Source organism: Thamnophis sirtalis, unplaced genomic scaffold, assembly GCF_051295495.1.
Source record: "Thamnophis sirtalis isolate CommonGarterSnake01/CBP01778 unplaced genomic scaffold, rThaSir2_p1.2 scaffold_11, whole genome shotgun sequence".
Taxonomy (NCBI): Eukaryota; Metazoa; Chordata; class Lepidosauria; order Squamata; family Natricidae; genus Thamnophis; species Thamnophis sirtalis.
Genome location: NW_028261391.1, coordinates 50,683,476 through 50,705,401, shown reverse-complemented (window position 1 = coordinate 50,705,401; position 21,926 = coordinate 50,683,476). Strand labels below are relative to the sequence as shown.

At 40.3% G+C, this 21,926-nt stretch overlaps 1 protein-coding gene across 1 annotated transcript in view; it reads left to right on the top strand.

Moving 5' to 3' along the window:
- LOC148043642 (VPS10 domain-containing receptor SorCS1-like) overlaps window positions 1-21,926 on the top strand; it is a 596,751-nt gene that overhangs the window by 558,431 nt on the left and 16,394 nt on the right. The window contains exons 20-23 of the mRNA XM_087726087.1: window positions 1,516-1,649; window positions 13,032-13,155; window positions 17,023-17,135; window positions 18,513-18,644. Coding sequence (XP_087582213.1) covers window positions 1,516-1,649; window positions 13,032-13,155; window positions 17,023-17,135; window positions 18,513-18,644 — 503 coding nt within the window. The remainder of the gene's footprint in view (window positions 1-1,515; window positions 1,650-13,031; window positions 13,156-17,022; window positions 17,136-18,512; window positions 18,645-21,926) is intronic.

The window sequence follows — 21,926 nt, the reverse complement described above, 5'->3', positions numbered from 1 at the left end:
AAATAATTTTCAAACTTTTGTTAGATACTGAAACATTGCTAACTATTCATGTAAATAGTAGTACAACACCATCTGCTGTTCCAAAACTGCATTTTTAAATCTGTCTTTTTATCTTGTAATAGTTAATCAGAACTACCTGCTTCGGTGAATTTTCCCCCCAAACCAATATCAGAAACAGCAGATCCTTTAATGAAGAATGAATACATACATACATACATACATACATACATACATACATACATACATACATACATACATACATACATTTTGAATCAGCACTTGTATGTACAGTCTATATCGCTTTTCATAAGTTATCACACCAGAGAAATATAGATGTTACAGTACATATGTCATGTCCTAATACATGAGATTTTACATGACTTCCCATCCACCTTGGGCGAAAGGAGGAGAAATTTATCTATTTTTATATATGAAGATCCTATGTAATGTTTTTATGCACGTTGACAGCTAAGAAACAGAACGCTTTCATTCAGTGACATCATTCTTATGTATATATACACATTATTCTATGGAATTCCAGCTCTTTCCTGGAAATTGATTTCAAACTTTGGAAGTTTGCATATAGGGTGTACACTGAGTGTTTTTTCCAGTGAGACTGGGGTATCAGGGCCACCTGATCTACTCAAATATGGGACGGAACATACTGCTTCCACTTTCAGATAAAGTCTCCCTTTATTTCTTTGTTGGTAAATATAAAATTCAACACAAGTTATACACTGCTTTATTTGAATGTGAGCAAAATGATGCATTAATAATTATCACGAAACATATTAAGTCATACTATTTTTATCAATAGCATATACATAATCCAGCAATATTACTCTGAAGTAGTACTTGGTAGCAAGGATTTTCAGAATTTGTTTACAGGTCTTTGAAACAACTCTTTGATTACTTTAACTTATTATTCAAATTCCTTCTACAATAGCAATAGCAATAGCAGTTAGACTTATATACCGCTTCATAGGGCTTTCAGCCCTCTCTAAGCGGTTTACAGAGTCAGCATATTGCCCCCAACAATCCGGGTCCTCATTTTACCCACCTCGGAAGGATGGAAGGCTGAGTCAACCTTTGAGCCGGTGAGATTTGAACCGCCGAACTGCAGAACTGCAATCAGCTGAAGTAGCCTGCAGTGCTGCATTTAACCACTGCGCCACCTCGGCTCAATGGGAACATGTAACATCTATATTTCAAATAGAAAATATTCCCTTTTTTCTGAAATGATATAGCTATTCTTCTGGGAATCATAAGTTAGGATTCTTGTAGAATTTAGACAATGTCTATCTCCTTTTATGTTTCCCCTTCTCTTCCCTTCCACCTCTGTGTGAATGAACAACCTGTAGTGAGACTGCTCTTATCTTCTGCAGATTGCAATAATGCTGACATTAGTTTGTAAATGAAGCAGCCTACAGTCCTACTGAAATTGCAGAACATAAAATTTAAAATCTGACAATGTTTTTATGAAAACGTTTTTTCTTATTTCTTCCTCATTTCTAGGTCCTTTAGAGCATGTCCATTTGTCGCTTCCATTTGTAACAACAAAGAACAAAGAAGTTAATGCCACAGCAATATTATGGCCCAGTCAAGTTGGAACCTTAACATATATTTGGTGGTTTGGAAACAATACTGAGGTCTGTATTTTATACAGTAAAGTCAATGGCTAATTAATGTTATGGCCACATTATGAATGGGGGAGAATTGACTAAAGAAACAGATTACAGGGCCCTGAAAATCACAGATAGCAATTCTCAGCACTTTTATGATACAAATCAGCTTTTTTTAATTAACTCGCTTAATACCAAAAAAATGTTTTTCCCCATTATGCAAAATGTAGCTTAAAATAATGTAGTTGTTCCGCTTCAAGCACATTTATACATATGTCTGTTATTTAGAGTTTGAAAGTATACCATTTTCTACTCTTTTTATACTCAGGGTTGTCTTTATAACCCAGAAAGGGGTAGACTTTTGATTGAATGTCCATAGTTACCATCTTTACTTAAAAACAAAAATAACCTTCCAAGCCTGGAATTATAGATTCCCCAAATCAACTTCTGTTATATTAAACCATTATTTATGAACCATGGCAATTTCCCCAGTGTGTAGACTTCAAATTCCAGAACTCTACAGCCAACATGACCGTTAACAAGAATTCTCAGAGTTGAATACATACACCTGGAAGTATCAAGACTGGGAAACACTGCATTAAAGTGCTACATTTGCATTATTAATCACCCATAGGCATAGCCTATGGACAATATTTAATTTGCTACCTATCACTGATTTCTTCTTTCTAATGAATTTGGGTTGTGAGCTGCTGTACTGTGACATTTAAAAATAATTAGAGAGTGGACTTTAACCACAAGTTATATTAAGGATGTTCCATTGAGAACACATGAATGGTCGGAAGTGCTTTGCCTCTTGTAAAATATCCTTTCTGAATGGTCATTAAATGATTAGTCATAAGTCAAAAACTACATGTACAATGGGTGACTAATTTCTTCCACAATACTTACATGGAACAATGCTGTACTTTTTCTATAATGGTTCATATGTTCTATCGTTATTTTAGAAAACAACGTGATTGCCTTCAGTGGTAATTTATTCACACATTTGATAACATTATGAGATCATAGATATGGTACAAGTTGTTACTGATTTATTTACAAATATGACAACAAAGTTCTTAGTACCAAGAATTCTGTGAAAAGAATCCTTCATTTATTGTTATTGTTATGTGGTTCTTTAGTTCTTCATCCCCCCCCACTACTTTTCTATTTCTCCTTTTGGTAGCCTGACCTTTTCCCTGTTTAATCTTTATGATCCTTTCTTTTTCTTTGAAAACCCGCAGACAGATAATTTTCAAGCTTGTGCTAAGAATAATGCTATGTAACAATTAAATATATGATACCACTCTAATGAAAGGAAACTTTACTGCTTAACACCACTGTTCAACACTGTTTAACCCAAACTGAAAAGTTAGAAGGGTCTTCCTTTAATGAGTCAATTTTTCAGTGGCCTTATTAACAATTTTACAAAAAAAATAAAATAGAATGGAAGTTCTAATGTGCACCTTCCGTATTAACAAGTTTCTTATTTTGAATTGGTCGGATGCACAAAAGGAATACATGAGTTTAACTTTTTACTTCATATTTTGTTTACTTTGGGTTCATTAAAACATACAAATTGTATGGGAATATTCAATTCTCCTGTGTGCTGCTTGGGGAATCCAATCATGGGTTAACTTTGTCCATTAGCCTAGAGACTGAGTATGTAAATTTTGACCACGCCTCCTCTGACTGGACCAAGTCAGTTTCTTTACTCAGTCCAGCTTAACGAGACGCATCTCAATTTTCTCTTGGCTAGTAGACAAAATTATCACCTTTTTCTTGGATTCTGCAGTCAATAATGAGGTTTTTCAACTGATTTATTGTGATCAGAGGTGGAGGCGGCAGTTCGCTGCCAGCCCAAACCCTCTTGCCTTCAATTTCCTGCCTGGGAGCGGGGGCTGCGAGACCTTCTGGCTCGGCAAGCCGACTCGCAGCAGTAGCGTTCGCGCACGCGGATTGAAGACTGTCCTTATTTACTGTTCTGGGCCGGTGCGTTGCCCGGCACCATTATCATGTCGGGAGCGACCCGCCTGTGTGGCGCGGCCATTCCCAGACCTGCTGTCCCTTGCCGCAGGGAGTTTTTCCCCTTGGGCGACGCTGCAGCCAAGAAGGGCTTGCGAACTTACTGGCTTTTGGTGCCTGTTTGCTGCGTTGGCGGTTTGAAATTCACACCTTCTGCAGCGGCCGCCATGTTGGTCTGAGGCTCTGCGCATGCGCAGGAACGGATGGGAGAGGCGTGGCGTTCACATTCGTGCCCAGGCGACAGCGTCATTCCGATGGTCCTCCCTTTTCCCTCACTTGTGGCTGCTGACTCAGTGAGGAGGTCGCCTCAGCGTAGCTTCTGCCTTCACGTGGCGCCTTGTGCAGTGGAGTGAATCGCTTCTCATTGCTATCTGGACTTGAGCCTTTTCAATTCTATTATGGCCATGGCAGATAAGTCTGTTTCAAAGGGTAATATTGAGCCCATTTGTGAGCCCCGTTCCCCTGGCAAGGGAGGGACTAGCCCAAGGCCTGGCAGGGCCACTACTAGGGCTTCCAGCCATAGGCCCCAGGCCTCTTCTGCCGTTCGGGACAAGTTGCATAAACGCAAGGACAAGGCTAAGGCAACATCCAAAACTTCGGGGGCGCCTAGCTGCTCACCACCGGTGCTGGTTCCACAGCGTGCTTCTCTGGTGTGCATCTCTGAACAGGGTTGGTCCCCTGATATCCACCTGCCCCAGGCACCACTTCCTGGGAAAGGGGTTTGGAGCCCCAATCCCCCCCCCAGTCACTTCAGAAGTTAGTGTGGCTTCGATTCAATCACCCCCACATGCAGGGCCTTTGGCTACCTTCACCCCTACAGCTGCAGGCCTCAGGCCTTTGGAAGGCAGGATTTGGGCCTTCCCCCTGATTTTTATCAATTATTATCTGCAGCTATTTCTAGAGGTGTAGATGCAGAGTTGCTTCGTAGGACCCAGGTGCCTAGGGCCTCTGTGGCCCAGTCTGGGCCTGATCCCCAACCTGTGCAAGGAGATTCGTCTATTCTGCAAACAGACCCTCCTTCTCTGATTCACTCAACCTATAGTGTGGAGTCAGCCTTAGTGGAGGAGGGTGAGGTTATAGACAGGGAGTTCTCCGATGATGGGGGGTTGCCTCTGGACCAGCCTACTGCCCTGGCCTATTCCGGCATTCTCTATTTAAGTCCTTGCTTTACAAGGTTAAAACCACTACCCACATGGGGGAGGCTGCTTCTAAGGAGAGCACAGCAGTGGGGTTGGATGCAACTGAGCGCCTCTTTGCTGAACAGGTAGCTTTGCAGGATGTTATTCCTTCACCCAAGCTTTTTCTGGATCTGATTCAAAAGCAGTGGGATCAACCGACCGTGGTTACCCCACCCAACACTGGGGATAGGAAATTGTACACTTCTACTCCTGAGTTGGAAGGCCTCCTTCAGTTTCCCACCATAGATACCCCTATTGTGGCCCTTGCCTCTCCGGCATTGATCCCATCAGTAATTTCAGAGGGTTTGAAGGCGGAGGACCGTAAGGCTGAGACAGTCATTCGTAAGACCCATCAGGCTGCGGCCTGGGCTCTGCGCTCAGCTACTGCTGCGGCCTTCTTTAATAGGACTTCTTTAGTGTGGCTTAAGCAATTGCAGGGTAGGCTTGCCCCAGAGGAAATGCGCCTTCAACAAGATATTACTAAATTGATGGCAGCCTTGGAATTTTCTGAGGATGCCACTCTTAGTGCTGCCTAATTCGCCTCATGGGCTGTAGTCTCTAACGTGGCTTCCCGGCGTTTGCTGTGGCTTCGCCATTGGCAAGTGGATGTCAAATCCAAGTGGCGCCTTGCGTCCACACCCTTTAAAGGTGGGGCTCTGTTCGGGTCTGTTCTAGACCCCATCCTCATTGAGACTAGAGACAAGCATAAGGTCCTCCCTTCCACTGCGGGCCGTGCCAATAGGAGGCAACAGCCTTATAATAGGCGACAGCCCTTTCGGGCTGGGGACTCCGGATTCGCCCCTGCTCCCTATGTTCCACACTACAACAGGGGTTTTTCCCAGGCCCAGGATCGTGGTCAGGATCGCACGGGGGCTAGAGATAGGGGTCACCAGCAGAACCAGACACAGCCTCAGGCTAGGAGGCCATTTCGTGGAGGTGGAAACTGGTCCTTTCGGAGGTACCGGTGACTCACAAGGGGAGGAAGCCATTGGAGGGCGTCTCCTGGCCTTCACTCATCAGTGGGCGGAGACCACGTCTGACACCTGGGCCCTTCAGGTCGTGAGGCTGGGCCTCACTCTAGAATTTCTCGTCATTCCCCCAAGGCGATTCATCAAGTGTCCCGAACCCAGGTGTCCAACAAAGCGGCGCCTCATGGATGCCGAAATTCAGCACCTTCTCACCATCAGGGCTGTAGAGCTGATACCAAGGGGTCAGGAAGGGCTAGGATTTTACTCCATCTTGTTCCTTGTGCCCAAGAACTCAGGGGGATGGCGGGTCATCCTAGATTTGAGAAGGCTCAATCGGTACAAGTACCAAAAATTCAAAATGCAATCTCTCAAAAGTATATTGGCCTCCATCCGCCAAGGCGACATGATGACATCAGTCGATATCAAAGAGGTGTACCTCCATGTGCCCATCCATCTGGCACATTGGAAGTTCCTACGCTTCCAGTTCAATGGCCATCACTTTCAATACCGTGCCTTACCTTTTGGCCTGTCGTCGGCCCCACACACGTTCACCAAACTGCTGGCAGTCATGGTGGCTTCGCTTCGCTCGGTCCCAATATGAGTGAATTGTTATTTGGACGACATCTTGGTGCTGTCTCTGTCTCAGCACCAGGCCCTACACGATCTGCAGGTCACGATGGACTCGCTGCGCAGTCACGGTTTCGTCCTCAACCTCCCCAAGAGCCACTTGCAGCCAACCACATCGCTGCTCCACTTGGGGACCATCATCAATTCAGTGACGTGCGAAGTCTCCCTGTCTCCAGAGAGGGACAGAGCATCCAGCGCCTGGCAAATCAAGTACTATCCCAGAGCTTCTTGCCATTGGCCATGCTGTCCAAACTGTTGGGGAAGATGATATCTTGTATCAACATGGTTCCCTGGGCCAGATTCCATGACGCCCACTTCAATGGTTCCTGCTTCCCTTCCAGAGGGCGCACACCAGCCACTCCCAGACCAAGGTTCGACTCCCACACAAGCCACTCAGATCCCTTCATTGGTGGACGTCCTCCAAGCTCCTCCAAGGGTGCCCCTTCAGGGAACTGGACCGCATCCAAATTATGACTGATGCCAGCCTGTTTGGATGGGGGGCCCATGCCCTGGACCGGGTGGCTCAGGGACGCTGGTCGAGTCAGGAGCTGTCAAACAGCATAAATTGGCTGGAGCTCCGCGCCATCCCCCTAGCCCTCCTGGAGTTTCGGGACATTGTATCACACAACCATGTGTTGGTCTTAACCGACAACGTTGCCTCCAAGGCCCATGTCAACCGCCAGGGGGGCACCCACTCCAAGGCCCTGATGTTGGAGGCGGAGAAGTTACATCGCTGGGCGGAGACCTCCTTATTGTCGATCCGAGCAGAGCACATCTCGGGTGTGGCCAATACACAGGCGGACTGGCTGAGCAGAGCCACCGTGGACCAACCGTAGTGGCAACTCCACCCCGACATGTTCCGGGAACTCTCTCGCCGGTTCGGCCTCCCCGAGGTGGATCTGTTTGCGCAGCCACACAACACGCAGCTCCCGTGCTTTTACACCAGGTACCAGGCTCCCGGGGTGAAGAGGGTGGATGCTCTACACAGTCCATGGCCGGCCGGCCTCCTCTACACCTTTCCCCCTCTCCCGATCCTTCCGTCGGTCATCTAGAAGATCTTGACAGAACAGGCGGAAGTGCTGCTAGTGGCTCCAATGTGGTCCAGACAACCCTGGTACGCAGACCTCGTGCACCTGTCGGTATCCCGCCTGTGAAGGATTCCAGACAACCAGATCCAGGTCAACCAGGGGGCTCTCATCCACCCGAACTCCCAGCTCCTGCAGTTAGCCATGTGGCACGTGAGCGGGCTATTCTGACCGCCCTCCACTACTTGAGTAAAGTTATTGACACTATCCAGGCGGCCCGACGACCATCTACTACTCGTATTTTTGAGGCCACCTGGCAGGCATTCTGTAGGTGGTGCTGTCGCACCGGGACCGATCCCATCAAGGCTTCAGTACCTCAAGTTTTAGACTTTTTGCAATCGGGACTTGATAAGGGACTGGCGCCCAACACGCTTCGCCGACAGGCCACGGCATTGTCCACGGTGATTGGGGGCGGTCAGGGCCGCTCCTTGTCCCAGCACTCACGGGTCAAGTCCTTCCTGAAAGGTGCAGCTAATCTACGGCCTCCGACTGTGCACCGTTACCCTACCTGGGATTTAACCTTGGTGCTCAGGGCACTCACATCTGCCCCATTCGAGCCCATCCACTCCATCAGCATTTGGTTGCTGACTCTTAAGACGGTGTTCCTGGTGGCCATTACATCGGCCAGGAGGGTGTCGGAGTTGGCAGCCCTCTCTGTTCATGGGGATCTCTGCATTTTCCATCCTAACAGATGCTTCGTTTGGACCCGGCCTTCCTTCCGAAGGTCAATACGGTGTTCCACAGGGCTCAGGAACTCATCCTCCCAGACTTTTGCCCGCAGCCTTCCCATCCTCAGGAACGCCAGTGGCATCATTTGGATGTTCGTAGGACTCTCCGACGTTATGTGAAGCGTACAGCATCGTTCAGAAGATTGGAGGCACTGTTTGTTTCCTTCCAGCCGTCGTCCATGGGACAGAAGGTGTCACATACTATCGGCCGTTGGTTGAAGGCGTGCATCGCGCTGACATATGACAGCCATTCCCGACCGGTTCCCAGACGTATTACTCCTCATTCTATCAGGAGTGCAGCTACCACAGCGGCCTGGGCTATTCAAGCTTCGGTGGAAGAGATTTGCAGGGCGGCTACGTGGTCATCGCCTTCGCCATTTATTAGACACTACAAAGTTGATGTGTATGCCTCAGCTGAGGCCTCCTTTGGGCGGAGAGTGTTGCAAAGGGTTCTCTCTTCTGCAGAGGATCCTGACCAGCCTAGCTCCCGTCCTGGGACTTAATTGCTTTGGCATGTCCCATGATTGGATTCCCCAAGCAGCACACAGGAGAACGACCGTTGACTTACCTGAACGGTCCTTCTATGTGTGCTGCGAGGGGAATCCAAACCCGCCCGCAGTTTCGGCTGGCCAGGGCTTCCTCTTGACTCTGACTCTATGATTAATTTGCCTTTCTTCCCTGACTGGACTTTTCTGGACGTGACTTGCATACCTGCTCTGACTATGGCCATGAGTGACATTGACATACATCTTTTGACGGCTGACTTTGTGCAAAACTGACTTGGTCCAGTCAGAGGAGGCATGGTCAAAATTTACATACTCAGTCTCTAGGCTAATGGACAAAGTTAACCCATGATTGGATTCCCCTCACGGCACACATAGAAGGTAAGTCAACGGTTGATTCACATGCTATTATACATTAAAAATTGGAAGAATTAAAAAGGGGAAAATATCAGTCTTACCAAATCTATCCATGCGTACGTGTACCTTTCAAAATTTGTTACATACATACATATATATATATATATATATATATATATATATATATATATATATATATATATATATATATATATATATATATATATATATATATATATATATATATATATATATATATATCCGTGAATCAAATATATTTTATTCATTTTCACATTCCATTTTACAGTCACTTATATACTGGATATTTGCTATAAGAAAAGAAATAAAACAAAATAAAAAAGAGAACACAACTCATCATTCACAACCCCACCTGACACTTCCATCCTCCATGCACCCCATCTTCCCCCTCCAACTTTCCTTTCCTCCCTCTAACACTCCCCTCCTACTTCCCTTTCCCCTCAAACCTTCCTTCTCCCCTGTTCCCAGCACACCCTCCTTACATTCCCCTTACTCCTTCCTTACTCCTCCCTCTTCTTTCCCTCTACCTCTCCCCTTGGTGTATTCCTTTATTCAACTGTTGTTTATTAATATAATATGATAAAAAATAAAATAAACCAAGGGAAAAAAAATATAAAGAAAGAAAAAAAAAAAGGAACAACCGTATACAAGTGCATTCTTTTTCTTATTGAAACTATATTAACACCCACCCACCCACCCCCCATGAATCCCCATCCCTAATCCTCCCGACTTCCCAGGGCCCACACCTGGCACTGCCCTCTGTCTAAAGTATCTTATGATCGTATGGATTAAAAATAAAAGTAATATATAAAAAAAATAGATAGAAAGAAAATACAAATTATATAAGGGAAAAGCAAAAAAAAAGAAAAGAAAGGAAAAGAAAAAAAAGAAAAAAAGAACTCTTTGTATTAAGCTCAGCCCCCCATCTTTATTTATGTTTAAATAGTGTAAATCATTCTATATGCATTTTATTCTCGTCTCTTGCTTCTTTGTTATTTACCCCAACTTCCTGTAGACTCTCCAGTTCATCTTCCTTAACCTTATATTCAGATAAACATTTATACAAATTTGTGTAGACATCAGTATACAATCTAGCTCAAAATAATCTCACCGAACTTTCCCTTCTAGTAAAATTTAAGCAGCGTGGATCATTCCACATATTCAAATATTACTTTATAGAAGAATCAGTTTGCGTTCTATCTTAAAATAACTCATCAAACTTTCCCTTCTAATAGGATTTAAACAGCGTAAATCATTCCGCATGCATTTTACCCTCGTCCCTTGCTTCTCTAATATTTACCACTATTTCCCATAGTCCCTCCAAATAATCTTTCTTAACCTTATTTTCAAAAAATAATTCACACAAGAGTCAAAATTTATACAAATTTGTGCAGACATCAGTTTACACTCTAGCTCAAAATAATCTCACCAAACTTTCCCTTCTAGTAAAATTTAAGCAGCGTGGATCAAATATTACTTTACACAAAAATCAGTTTGCATTCTATCTTAAAATGATCCCCTCAAGCTTTCCCTTCTAATAGGATTTAAACAACGTAAATCATTCCGCATGCATTTTACCCTCATCCCTTGCTTCTCTGATATTTACCACTATCAAATTTATGCAGACATTAGTTTACAATCTAGCTCAAAATAATCTCACCAAGCTTTCCCTTCTAATAAAAATTAAGTAGCATGGATCATTCCACATATTCAAATAATACTTTAAACAAGAATCAGTTTACCTTCTATTTTGAAATAATCTCATCAAACTTCCCCTTCTAACAGGATTTAAACAGCGTAAATCATTCTGCATGTATTTTACAAATATACATTCAGCATCACCCCACCAATATCCGATTCCGCTTTTTCTACCAGAGAGAGGTCGCAAACCCCCATTCAATCCACAACTTTGATGAATATTTTAGAATGTCTAAATCCTCGATCTCCGCTTTTCTGCTTCTCCGAGGGAGGGAGAGCTACCCCCTCCATCTTGCAGCCATGTGGTCTGCTGCTTGCCTTCTCCTTCGGCTTGTCTTTCCTCTTTTCCAAGTGAATCAGGAAGTCCCACCTTCAAAGTCTTGTAATAGAAATCTCGAGCCTCCGAAACAGAATTGAGACGAAGTCTTTGATTCTCAAATGTGACCGTAATGCCGGCTGGGGCCTCCCATTTATATTGAATCTGATGATTTCTAAGCTCTTTAGTTAAGAAAGTATAGTCTCTTCTTGCTTTTAACATCTGGGATGGTATTACTTTGAAGACAATCAAATCCTGGCCATCAACTCGCAAGTTTTTATTGTAAAACTTTAGCATGATCGCGTTTCTGGATTCTTTTGTGGAGAAATATATAATTATGTCCCTCGGGAGCTGTCGCTGTTCCGCTACCAACGAATTCTGGCGATAGATTTTCCGAATCTGCCAATCAAAATTAAGTCCCGGGCTTCCCACCGCATGGCTGAAGGCTTCAACAAAGGTCTGTTTCAGATTCTCTCGCTCCTTTTCGCGGAATCCTCTGACTCTTATTGCAAATGCCTTCTTGTTAAAGTTTATCATAACGAGCTGTTCTTGAGTATCTCTAATTTTTTGTTGTAATGTTTGGATATTAGTAGTCAAATTAGAATTAGCCTCCTCCAAGCTTTCCAGTTTATTCTCCATTTCAGCGGTATAATCTGTCAGGGCAGACATGGCTACAAACGTATTCGCCTTCATTTGGGCAATTTTAGACTTTAAATTACCATATAGCTCCAATACAAATTCTTTAATTTCTTGTTTAAAATCATTAAACATTTGAAAGAAAAATTCCTGTGTTAAGAATTCTCCAGTAGAGGGCGTAGGAGACAAGGGCAACGATTCCATAGTAGATTCTTTAAATTCATTCGTAGATTCTTTAAGCACATTCGTAGAGAGACGCTTCGATTTTGACCTGGGTGCCATTATAAATAAACAAATAAACAGCGCTCTCGCTCCCCTCTGTTTCCAAAATTCAAAAAAAAAATTATTTTGTTAAGGAGCGGTCTGCAGGAAGGTAAAGCCGGCTAAGTACATCCCCTATCAGTCACCAACAGAGAGAAATCGCCATTTTGAAGTCCGTTTAAACAAAGAAGCCTCTAGGACAAATGAGGCTGGTGTTTAAGATAGTAATAAAAACATAAATCTCACAGGGGTGGGACCCGCCCGTATTAATCCTAGCTTCAAACAACTTTGCTTTGTCCTGGGGGGGGGGGGTCGCCTGTCTAGGGCTGCAAAAAAAAAGCAGCTGAGAAGAACTGGCTGGAGATAAAGGCTCCGCTTACGCTGGATCTAATCTCCGTCCACAGCCAAAAAAAAGAAAAGGGCTGTGAATTACGAATAGACCCTAGCTACAGAGCTACTCCCTGCCCCTTTCTAGCCAAAAAAGGGTGATATCTATGATCTTATTTAGATATACAGACCAGATCTCTGAGAGGAGCTCCGTTGAGCCCTCTTCGGCGACAGGCTCCGCCCCCAGGAAGCCCCCAAAATTTGTTCATTATATAAAGCCCTAATTTGATTTGTTTTTGTTATCCTGATTTATTCTGGTTAGTAAACCCAAATGTGTGGCTTGGTTTTTATACAACCCAAGGCAAGCATTTGTTTATTATCACTACCCTTTTAGTATTTTATGAGCTTATTCATTGTTTTCTGCATATGTTGGTACTTTTATGAGGCTTTTCTAGATGATAGGTTTTATAGTTTATAGAACCTTTCATGATTTATGCTTTTTCATACAATTGAAAAATGTAAGAAAAATAAATCAGTGGCAATATCTTCCTAATGATTCTTTGGACATTTTCAATCCCAGTTTGTTTTTAGCAACATGTTTGTCTTGGCTTTTAATGAATACATTAATTGATTATCATGTTTCCTTTTTATGTATTTGCAGCCATTAATTACTCTAGAAGGGAGTATCACATTTACCTTCTCTACAGAAGGTATGAACATAATCACAGTACAAGTTTCTGCAGGAAACACTATTCTGCAAGACACCAAAATGATTGCAGTATATGGTGAGCCCTATTTTTGTTCAGTCTTGTTTATTTATTCCTTAGGTTTCCGTGGCCATTTCCCCTTTGCTGTGTTCTTGGCTTGGAAAAAAGAACATAAGGACAAAACTATACAAGAAAACTATATGACAATCATATCAATCAAGAGCTTTGAAATTGAACTCATATATATTATCTTTTATAAGTTCAAGGATCTACTTATCCTTCACAAAATGCATTCTTTGTATTTCATAATAGATTTACACCCAGAGAAATTCTTATTTTTCAGCAACCCAGCACCTGGATCATATATTGAAACAGAAATAAACACATGATTTTGACTGAGACCTGCACTTTGAATTTTTATAAATTACCTTCAGTCAGCATTTTTGTTGACACGGTGAAATCACCAGGAAAAGGTTTAAGGGACAAAGAAACAAATCAAGATTCGTACATCAGACCTTATTTTGACCAAAAACTTTGAAGAGAATCAGAATTTTTGTGCAGTTTCCAAAAATGATCAGGAGACCTCATATGGCTTGTGGATCACAGTAGCTCTCTTTTTAATAGCTCATTCTATATTCTGTTAGAGCTTCTTTAGTGCTGCAGTAAACTTGATAGTTCTCTTATATGAGGAACCTAAATATTTTTTGCCACAGGAAAGAGAATTGGTACAAGACTAATTTTGCTCTCTGAGAAAAATTCAGTGCAGAAAAGCTGCACTAAGTATTTCTTTGTAACACAAAGCTTTATTCTGTCATATCACAGACACACCAGGCAATTTAGTCAACAAAATATATAACCAAAACCAAAGAATCCCTGATAAAATCTCGTTCTTAATTAACTTGAAAAAATATAACCCCAATTAATAGCAACAGGACTTAGACATATACCATTTCACAGTGTTTTACAGCCCTCTCTAAGCAGTTTACAGAGTCAGCGTATTGCCCCCAACAATTTGGGTCCTCATTTTACCAACCTCAGAGGGATGAAAGGCTGAGTCAACCTTGAGCCTCTCAGAATCAAACTCCTGGAGTGAGCAGTGAGTTACCCTGATGGCTCTGGTTAGTTAAAATTTACTCAAAATAAAAATGGCATTCCTCACTTAAAGATAGAGATAGAATTAGGGAGAGAGAGAGAGATAGCATTAGATTAAGTAACTGGGTGATCTAATACAGGTGTGTCAAATCCCTGTCGTCACATCATCACGTGATGTATCATGACATTTGCCCCCTTTGCTAAAATGGGGGTGGGGTGATCAGTGCATGATGTATCTGGCCTGCGGGCCATGAGTTTGACACCCCTTATCTAATAGAACCAGGAATACTCTTGATATAAATTATCCCCTAGAAGAACAGATTCTGTCCTGACAGAATATCCAGGTCTCAATATGATTGTAAGAGATTCAAATTAACTCTTTCCTCTATATGCTAAAGCTAAAGGTCCTCTACTGTCTCCAAACACTTTCCTCAAATGGAAATTTGGGAGGCTGAGCTATATTTCTTTAAAATAGCTAGGATGAAAGATGGTCTCTGCAGAAGCATTAATAGCATAGCTTAGTTCAAAGTAGGTATGTAATTCCTTCCACTAACCTGGAGAATAATTCCCCCCCTCCACTCCCTTCACTGAATTTATCCCTCAACAGGTTTGAGAATCTGTAAGTATAAGACAGTAGAAAAATACACATACTTTCATCACCACCACCACATACTTTTGAATATGGGTATGTTCAATCACAACTATTGTGTTATTCAGTTCAAGAGAATCTTTAGTAGGAATGTTAGCTTACTGGCACATCCCTGAATCTCTTGCTACAAACAGAAGTAAGATCAGCCAGATAAAGGGTTGACCTCAACACATTCATTCATTTTTGTTACCGTATAGTCATCTATCTGTGTATAATTTCAAGTGCTGAGCACATTATATCTCTTAAATCCCCACTCAGTTTCCTCATTCTTTACAGCACTGCTTTAAAGTAATTGCCATGCTGCTTGTCTTATTTTGAGGGATGTTTTCAAGTGTTTCATTTGAATCCTTTCAAAATGCAAACAACCTAATTGCTTTACAAGCTGTCTGTATTTGGAGGAATACTGAAGAAAACACACAAATATACCAAACTACCATATGTGTTTGAAGACATGTAAATGAAGATTTTGTCTAGATTCTTTTTTTTAAACGTCCCTCGTAACTTGGTTCATAGAACACTAACGCTTAATCAGCTGATTACCAATAAGGCTTCAGATTTATCTTCATTTAGAAATTGTTTTGGGTCAGTGCAAAGTTGGAAATGGTTTAATCAGTAGGATTTATACAGAAAGCACTTTAAGTGCATAAGTCATTGGTTATTGGTTATGTCTGCAGACTTTTTAAATGTGTTCGCTTTCTAAAATGGGCACAAAGTACAGTTATAGCATTACAGTTTGTTAAATATAGTGGAAAGATGAACATTTAGGAGCTTTTTCTATAGTGAATTTCTCTTCTTTCTCCTCTCTTTCTTGCTCAGCTGTGATTATGTGGACCATTGCAATATAGATAGTCCTTACAACTTACAACAGTTCACCTAGTGACGGTTCAAAGTTACAACAGCACTGAAAAAAGTGATTTATTACCGTTTTCCACATGACCATTGCAGCATCCCCAAGGTCACTTGAAATTCAGACACAGCAGCTGATATTTTTGATGTTTGCAGTGTCACGGGGTCATGTGATCACCATTGTGACCTTCTGATAGGCAAAGTCAGCGGGAAAGCCAGATTCACTTAACAATCATGTTACTATTTTAACAACTGCAACGATTCACTTAACAATTGCAGCAAGATAAGTCATAAAAAATTGGGACAAAATTCACTTAATAACTGTCTCACTTAGCAACTGAAATGTTGATTATGATCGTAAGTCGAGGACTGCCTGTACTTTAAAAAGATACCTTTGATATCTTTCACTATATAATCCTTTAAAATAGGCCAACGTTCTTTCAAATGACCTTTTTTCCATTAGACATTTGTAGTTGAACTCTGAGTGACTAATTCAGAAATAATGACCATATTGCATCCTAGGGACCTTTAGTTGGTGATTTAGGCATAAACTAAACTAGCTATAGTATAGGGCAGTGGTTCTCAACCTTCCCAATGCCGCGACCCTTTAATACAGTTCCTCTTGTTGTGGTGACCCCCAATTATAGAGGAGCAGTGTCTCGGTTCCTAAGACCATCGAAAATATGTGTTTTCCGGTAGTCTTAAGTGACCCCTGTGAAAGGGTCATTCGACCCCCAAAGGGATCCCGACCCACAGGTTGAGAACCACTGGTATAGGGCCTCACAATCTGCAGGGTCTCACAAAAGTTTACACTATCAGTTTTTTTTTACTATGACAACAAGTTCATTTTTACTTATGTTAATAAAAAATGACTGATTACTTATTTTGTCAGCATTTTTTGTCTGTATATTAAAAATATTTTTAAAATTACACTTAAACAGACTATATCATTAACTATGACAGAAATCCAGTGAGGCAAATGATAAATATGTAATCAGTAAATGCATTCATTTGAAGTTAATTTGTATTTTCCACTTTAAATACTTTGCTATTAAATAATTAAAAGGCAAACCATTTTGCCTTTTATGTTTTCAATTTTTTTGTGGTGATCCAAGATTGACTTTTGGTATGCATATTTGTGATATCTTGTGTAACTTCTTAACAAAGGGCTTAGGGCCTCAAAAAGTCTAATTTCAGCAGTGATAGATATTTGGGGGAATTTATTAAATAGAATTTAAAATATCAATGTGCTCCTCTTTGCCTAAATGTATACTGATTTAATATGAGCACCATTGAATAGCCTGAGATTCTCTGGTTTTTTTCCTTTCCGTTTCACTCTTTCTTTTTCTTCCTTCTAGAGCATTTTCAGTCTTTACGTCTTTCGTTTTCTCCAAATCTGGATGACTACAATCCAGATATTCCTGAATGGAGACGGGACATTGGTCATGTCATCAAGACAGTTCTAGTTGAGGTAAAAAAAAGTTCCCATATTTTATTATCTTTCCCAAATTGCTTTGAAAGGAGCATTTAGAAGAGTCTGGATCCAATTTAAGAAACAAGCATGATTTATAGGAATACTGCTTCCACTTATCAGATTAATATAAACAATTCTCATACATTTAATTTCAGATTTTTTTAAAAAAAAAATTGTGTGTATGTGTGTGTGTATTGTGAAGCCTTACAATAGATGCCTAGGTCTCACATCATTGTAATCGTGTTCTTATGTGGCATGCTAAAAATGGAGTTGTATTTCTTTTTACTAGCTGAACATTTAAAATATATAGTTTGGTGTCTTTATCTTGTATTCCTATCTTTTTGTGCAGTCTAACATTTTGTCCATACGGATCATTGCAGTCTGCCCTGTGCCTGTGTTATATGATCATATAATCATTAATCATCCTTCATCATCCTTTCTCATTGTCATTGTGCAAAATGACACAGATCAAGGGATGATAGGACCATTGTGCTAAATACACTTGTGGAATCAATCCATATATTCTGTATTACTAATTATCTATAAAAGTCTGAAATTTTAACTCTGAATAGTTTTCAAGTGTTGAAGTGTAGAAAAAAAATTTCTTGTCAGGATGCAAGCAATATGATGGTACAAAATTTGGATGTCATAGTTAAGACATAAAGAATGGCTTAACATGGGCTACCATGTTTGGATTCACCATGATTTTAAGCCTGAGCAAAATGAGCCATGATGGTCCAATGGTTAGAATGCAGTATTGCAGGCTAATTCTGCTGACTGCAGGTTGCCAGCAGTTTGGCACTTCAATTCTCACCGGATCAAGGTTGACTCAGTCTTCCATCCTTCTGAGGTTGGTAAAATGAGGACCCAGATTGTTGGGGGCAATAGGCTGACTCTATAAACTGCTTAGAGAGGATTATAAAGCACAGAGAAATCGTATATGTCTAAGCGCTATTGCTAATCTTTATTCATGTCATTCATGTTCATTAATTAATTTTCTTTGCAGATAGTTTTAAACTGTATATTTTTAAGTCCCCAAATCCAGCAATCAAATTTACCACTATCAATGATTCTCTGCTGTGAAATGCCTATAGGAGGGGGAATATAATGCTTATCAAAAAACTGGAAAATGGATTTTCTTGGTGGAAGATGTAGATGCATAAGAGCCGCGGTGGCTCATTAAATACAGTGTTAAATGTTAAAAAAAATGTTAAATGTTGGAATGATGGGATATAAATTAAAATAAAATAAACTATTTGTATTAATAGTCAGTAAATTTAGAAAAAAATATAATACAAGACAAGTTTCAAGTTTATTTTAGCTGCAGAGACAGAAATGTGAATGTCAGTCTAAACTTTTCTTTTCCCATATTAGGCAACAATCATTTCCAGTGAACATATTTTGGTAGCAATCTTGCCAGGGTTACCCACCTCAGCTGAACTCTTTATTTTGCCCTATAAGAATACCAATGGAGAAAGTAAAGAAACAGCTGAAGATCTGCAACAGGTATCTGATTCTTGTTGGTTTCTTTTAGCTTACATAATAATGTTGACCTGTTAAGAAATTTACATTAAGCATTTCTGGAAAGTAGAGATCACACACATCTCACATTAATATTAATTTATAGCCATTTTATTTACTTGCATTATTCATGAGTCTATAACCTTTCAGTTTTCTCTAAATTGTTCCTGCAGTTACTGAATAAGTACATATTAACAAATTTAAAGCAGACAAAGTAAAGGCTCAGGATTTTATAGTGTTAATAACCCAGGCTCTATCAACAGCAACTGATGTCCTTATCATCTTAAGGATGGATTACAGCAATATTCAGTTCTTGGGGTTCCTTGGAAGACCACATGGAACATTCACTGTGTAGAATGAAGCCAGTTGTTTGCTGGAAGACGATAGCCACTTTAGAGAGTTACTCCTATGTTTCGGTCACTGCAATTTAAATCAATAGAGTTCAGTTGGTTTTAACCTGTAAATCATGGTTTCGATTCAGGTTTTCTTATGTGGATCTAATCAACCTTAGAATCTTCAGATTAAATAACAACAGTTTATTTCATAGCATCTATCTTTTTTGTGGGGAGGGGGAGGAAATGAAAAAAAATAGTTGAAATTTTAGGTTTTAATGTAACAATTTCTATTGTAGCACCATTTCTATTTTTATTAGTATCATACATTTTGTAAGACAGGATGAATGGAAGTTTTTGACTTCAAAAAGAATTACTACACACAAATAAATACATTTTTGATTGAGGATTTTTGTAACATGACGCGGGATGTAAAAGTAGACTTCACATTTTATGGTAGAAAATCTCCAAAGAAAAAAAGCTGACACATTTTGATTTATATTCTAAAGATTTCTAACCCAGAAAGCTTTTCATGTTTACTGACTCTTTATTACTTTAGAGAAGTGACAATGACGGTCTTCCCAGTTTCTGATATTTTTTATATAGTTTTGGTAGAAAGGGATAATTTCTTCTCTTGTAAGTCTGTAAGTCTGCAAAGCCCTAATATTAAATTTCTCATTAATGCAAATATATTTCATTTGCGTAATGAATCAGTTTATTGCATACATGCTTAATCAGCTGGCCAGTTTTACTTTTAATGACTTTGAACTCTAATAATGATAAATTAATTGTTTAAAATCCTTCTAACTAAGATTATAGTTTTTTGGATGCCAGCTCTAATATTTTTACAATATTTGGGTAATTGTCCTGCAGTCATGCATATCGTACATGCAAAGGCCTAATACCAAGAAGTGGTGGTTCCTTTATAGGCTGGTATTCCTTTATAGAACAGCTATTTGATTTTGGATGTTCTGGGAAAGCCCCACTACGATTCAACTGACTAAAATATTTTTTTCTAAAATTTTGGGCCCTCATAATTTCTGACACACAAATCTTATATTCAGGCCAAATCCAGAGGAGTTCAGTCTGTTCTTTAAATCACTTTAGGTTTTTTAGAACGGGGTTGATATTTCTGCTCAGCATTCAGAACAATACTTATTAAGAATATTAGAATATCTCTAGTGATTTTAGTCCTTCTTTATCCCATATCAGATTTTTATGAGACATTAACCATGTGGATAACTTTTACCCTGAAAGGTATAGTATTTAAACATTTTTAAAAAAATAAATATACAATAATAATAATAATAATAATAATAATAATAATAATAATAATAATAATAATAATAAAAAATCGCACAGACTGATTATAAATTGCGGCACAATTCAGTAGCACAAATGATCCATTGGAATTTGTGCAAAAATTATAATATCAAAACAGCAAAAAACTGGTGGGAACATCAGCCTGAAAAAGTCACCAAAAATCAGATGGTCAAGATCTTGTGGGATTTCCGTATACAAACCGACAAAATACTGGCGCATAATACACCAGACATCACACTGGTTGAGAAAAATAAGGTCACAATCATAGACATCGCATGGGTCGCCGAGAAGGAACATGAAAAAATCGCAAGATACCAGGACTTAAAAATCGAAATTCAACGACTATGGCACAAACCAGCAGTGGTAATTCCAGTGGTAATTGGCACATTGGGTGCTATTCCAAAAGCACTGGAATTACATTTAAAACAGTTAAAAATTGACAAAATCACCATCAGTCAAATGCAAAAAGCCGCACTGCTTGGATCTGCACGTATATTACGAAAATACGTTACGATGTCCTAGGCCCCTGGGTGGGGCCCGACTAGTAACCAATGCCAAATCCGGCGAAACAACTGGCTGCTGTGATACAATTGTGTAATAATAATAATAATAATAATATTTAAAAGAAACTCAAGAACATCTATTAATCGAAGTAAAGAACAAAAATCTACTGAAGGCCCAACAGACAAAACAAGAATACAGAAAAGATGTGATAAAATCAAGAATGGACAGTTGGCAGAACAAAGCACTGCATGGCCAATTTCTGGAAAAAATAAAAGATAAAGTGGACAGTGAACAAACTTGGTTATGGTTAACAACAGGTACATTAAAGAAAGAAACAGAGTCACTAATCCTGGCTGCGCAAGAACAAGCTATCCGCACAAATGCCATTAAGGCCAAAGTAGAAAAATCCTCTGATGATGCCAAATGCAGACTTTGCAAAGAAGCTGATGAAACTGTTGATCACATACTCAGCTGCTGTAAAAAAATCGTGCAGACTGATTATAAATTGCGGCACAATTCAGTAGCACAAATGATCCATTGGAATTTGTGCAAAAATTATAATATCAAAATAGCAAAAAAATGGTGGGAACATCAGCCTGAAAAAGTCACCGAAAATCAGATGGTCAAGATCTTGTGGGATTTCCGTATACAAACCGACAAAATACTGGCGCATAATACACCAGACGTCACACTGGTTGAGAAAAATAAGGTCACAATCATAGACATCGCAATACCAGGTGATAGCAGGGTCGCCGAGAAGGAACATGAAAAAATCGCAAGATACCAGGACTTAAAAATCGAAATTCAACGACTATGGCACAAACCAGCAGTGATAATTCCAGTGGTAATTGGCACACTGGGTGCTATTCCAAAAGCACTGGAATTACATTTAAAACAGTTAAAAATTGACAAAATCACCATCAGTCAAATGCAAAAAGCCGCACTGCTTGGATCTGCACGCATATTACGAAAACACGTTACAACGTCCTAGGCCCCTGGGTGGGGCCCGACTAGTAACCAATGCCAAATCCGGCGAAACAACTGGCCGCTGTGATACAATTGTACAACAACAACAACAACAACAACAACAACAACAACAACAATAATA